The sequence below is a fragment of the Parus major genome, chromosome 23 (genome assembly GCF_001522545.3).
Source record: "Parus major isolate Abel chromosome 23, Parus_major1.1, whole genome shotgun sequence".
NCBI lineage: Eukaryota > Metazoa > Chordata > Aves > Passeriformes > Paridae > Parus > Parus major.
The window spans coordinates 2,496,225-2,500,117 of record NC_031791.1 but is presented as its reverse complement, the minus strand read 5'-3'; the positions used below and the strand labels follow the sequence as shown (position 1 = coordinate 2,500,117).

At 51.1% G+C, this 3,893-nt stretch overlaps 1 protein-coding gene across 1 annotated transcript in view; it reads left to right on the top strand.

Annotated features, from left to right (window-relative positions):
* Window positions 1–3,893, top strand: part of CSMD2 (CUB and Sushi multiple domains 2) — a 258,061-nt gene that overhangs the window by 139,272 nt on the left and 114,896 nt on the right. The window contains exon 13 of the mRNA XM_033519645.1: window positions 1,776–1,958. Coding sequence (XP_033375536.1) covers window positions 1,776–1,958 — 183 coding nt within the window. The remainder of the gene's footprint in view (window positions 1–1,775; window positions 1,959–3,893) is intronic.

The window sequence follows — 3,893 nt, the reverse complement described above, 5'->3', positions numbered from 1 at the left end:
CACCCTGCCTTCGCTCTCAGAGCCAGTCTTAAAAGCACAGAAGCTAATAGATAACATAAACCAGGCGACTGGGGATACCAGTATCATGAAGTCACCCCAGTGACAGCAGGGCTGGGGACACTGGGGACACTGGGGACACTGGGGACACTGGGGACAGGCCTGCAGCTCCCAGGGCCATCACTGGCACTTGCTGACTGCATTCCAGGGTGTGGGAAGGGAAGGGATAACAGCCATGGATGTTTTGAGTGGCAGCAGGGAGCGTCCCTGGCCCCCCGGGCCCTGTCAGACACGCTGATAAATGTTCCAAATCTGCTCCCTCCCATCCCAGCTCGTTGCTATTCCTCGAGTTTTCAAGCTGAATTTTCATTTCATGCTAGGCACTGTTGGCCTTGTGCATTTTTTGGGGGGGAGGAATGAACAGTTCAGTGCAGCTTTAACGCCCAAAATTTTCATTTTCCAACCCTAATATGCCAGTGCAACTCCTAAACAGTTGGATTTAGAAACTGTGCAGGAAGATCCGTAAATCCTGGCAAAGTGCTTTCACTGAGAGGCAAAAAATGCAGCTTGTTTCATGAAAACTTTTAATATTAATTTATGTTAAGTTATTTTGGGGATGCTTCATTAGCTAGCAGTGAGTTTTCAGCTCAAGATGCAGCAGAAGCTCTGTGCCGTGTAACTTCTGCTCAAAATACACCTGGATCTGGAGTTGCCTGGAGCCAGAATAATAATGAGGGTGCCTTGTTGTTATTCCAGCCAGATTGGGATATTAAAGGGAGTCGTGCAAAGCTCAGCTTCCATGATTTGCCTCTGTAAAGGAAGTGTCATAAATGAGATTTCCAATTTGGTGCAAGAAATTGGAAGCGGGGAGGAAAAGACAGCGAGACTGATCAGAGATGATAGGGATAAAAACAAGAGGACTGGGAGAGGAGTGTGGAGCAGATAAAAAATGTGGGGACACAAAGGAGGAATGAAGGAATGAAGATTTTGGAGCAGGGAGCCCTTTGGAAATGGGATTGGAGAGAGCAGGAGATAACAGGAAATTGTGTCTGGGGTTTATTTGGAGTCAAAATTCCCATGTGGAGAGGGATTAAATGAGTATCTGTGTGGGGACAAGGCAGGAATGGGGATGGAATTGGGTAGGGAGGGATGGAGAGGGGACAATCCAGCAAACTCCCTCTGTGTCCCTGTGCCAGGGAGCTGAGTGTTGGTCCTGCCTGGTGAGATGTGGGCCCCTGAATTCAGAAGTTCCTGGAGCAGATGCAGAGCAGGAGCTGCTTTGGATACCTGTGTTTTTCATTTATTCCCTGTATTTCACTTTTGTTTTCATTTCAGCTGGGATTGTCACAGAATCTTGGGATGGTTTGGGTTGGGAGGGACATTAAAACATGAGCAGGGACACCTTACACTGTCCCAGGGTGTTCTTGTCCAGCCTGGCCTTGGGCACTTCCAGGGATCCAGGGGCAGTCACAGCTGCTCTGGGAATTCTATTCCAGCCCCTCCCAACCCTCACAGGGAACAATTCCTTCCTGATATCTAACCCAAATTCCCCTTCCTGCATCCGAAAGCCCTGGATTGGAGGCCGGGGAGCTGTCAGGAGAGATTTTTAGGAGAAAATTGGGGTTGGGACACCACAACCTGGTGGGGGCTGCACCAGCTGGGCCTCAGCCCCTTCCCCACACCCAAATTCTCTCTTCCAGCCCCTTCCCCACACCCAAATGCTGTGTTCTCTCTTCCAGCCCCTTCCCCACACCCAAATGCTGTGTTCTTTTTTGCAGAGATCGACCAGGGCAGCTGTGGCGATCCCGGGATCCCCGCCTTTGGCCGCAGAGAAGGCTCCACCTTCCGCCACGGGGACACTCTGCACTTCGAGTGCCAGCCCGCCTTCGAGCTGAAGGGCCACAAAAGCATAACCTGCCAAAAGAGCAGCCAGTGGTCTGCTCAGAAACCTGTGTGTGTTTGTAAGTGGGTCAGGAGCTCCAGAGCAGCAGCCTGTGTCCTTGGAGGGGACCCCGCGGTGGTGGCAGAGGTGGCTCCTGCCCAGGGATGCCTTCACCCAGCCTGAGGAGAGCTTTGGGCTCTTCCCTGGGCAGAGCAGAGGGAGGTTTGGGCTGTGCTGGGCTCTCCCTGCTCTGCCCCCAGGGAAAATCAGTCCTTGGTGGCTGTGGCACAGACAAATCTTTAAATTCAAGATTTAAAGCTGGATTCTGGTTTTGGCTCCTCAGTTTTCCCTCATGATTCGAAGCTCTCCAGGCTCCCTCCTGCTGGGCCCCAGTTCTGTGTTCGTTGCCCGAGTTCTCAGCAGGTTTGGGATGTTCTGCTCTCCATGGTGACTCAGGATCACATTTTGGGATGGAAATGGGAGTTACTGCCCAGTCCCTGTGGGGTTTAATGCTCTCGGTGTTCTCTGTAGAGATGTTGGGCAGTTTGCTTTATTGTCCTGACAGGACCTTCCTTGCAGGGACAGCTGGCTTTGGACACTGCCACAGCTCCCAGCAGGAACTCTGTTTTCCCCTCTTGGTGATAACCTCACTCTTCTTTTAATCTCCTTTGTTGCTTCGTGGGCTCTGTTAAAATCTGGGCCTTGGACTGGGGGAGTGAGACTGAGCCTGGAAAAAAACAGGAGAGGAAAATCCAGCTGAGGGAGGGGAGAATGGAGAGGGAGAAAGCTGAAATGTTGTTTTCAGATTCCAGTGGAAATGTGGTGTGGCAGGAGCTGATCCATGAAAAGGATGGAGCTTGGGGGGACAAAAAACCAGATGCTGCAGAGCTGGATGAGGGTCTGGAGGAGCTGGGAGAGAATTGGGGGTCATGGAGAAGGGGAAAAACCAGTTTGAAGTCAGTGCCTTTCTTTTCCAACACTGATTTAAGCTTTAAGAAATGCCTGGGGAAGAAAGCAATTCCTTGTGAGTCCAGCCTTTTCCTGGTGACATCCCTCCCTTCCTGTTTGGTTTTTCCTTTGTAAGCAAATCAGCTGGAGCTGCTGTTGAGGAAATACTGGAGTTTTTCTTGTTTATCTGGGAGGTGGGAAGTGTCAGACTGGTTGTGTGCTGGTTTTTTCTTTTAATTTCCTGGAATTCCAGGTGACTTTGGACAACTTGGTGTGGTTGAGGCTCGTACTGAGAGTTTGGAGTGAGAGTAAAACCTGTGGTTTGTGCTCAGGGCAACAGAGCTGGGTCATAGCAGAATAGAAAGGAGACTTTTTGGTAAAATAGGGTTATTGGTATTGGTCAAATCAAACCACATTCATGCAAAGCATGAATCTTCCAGTTAAAATAATTCCAGTGTCTTCTGTTCTCTGTGGCTCTTGGGATATTTACATCTCAACGAGGCAACGTGCAGGCAGTGGGAAAAGTATCTCACAGGCCCCTCTAGACCCTAATTCCTGATTTATTGTGGAGCAGGAGAGGTCACAGGACAAAATGTGTCTGAATTCCAGGCGGGAAATGTTGGGATGTGAGAGGGGGAAATGAGGGGACCCCATTTGTGAGCTGCTGGTCAGGATTGAGGGAACAATCCAGTGCCTCTGGTGGGTGACAGAGACAGCTGGAGATGGAGCTGGGATCTGGGGAGAAGGGGCTGGGGATCTGGGGTTGGGGGCAGGGGTTTGGGAGCAGGAGTTGAGCAGGAATTGGGGAGCTGGGATTTGGGGAGCAGGAGTTTGGGGAGCAGGGGTTTGGGAGCAGGGATTTGGGATCTGAGATTTGGGGAGCAGGAGTTTGGGAGCAGGGATTTGGGATCTGAGATTTGGGGAGCAGGAGTTTGGGAGCAGGGATTTGGGAGCTGAGATTTGGGGAGCAGGAGTTTGGGAGCTGGGATTTGAGGAGCAGGGGTTTGGAGCTGGGATTTGGATGCGGGATTTTGGGGAGCAGGGGTTTGGGAGCAGGGGTTTGGAA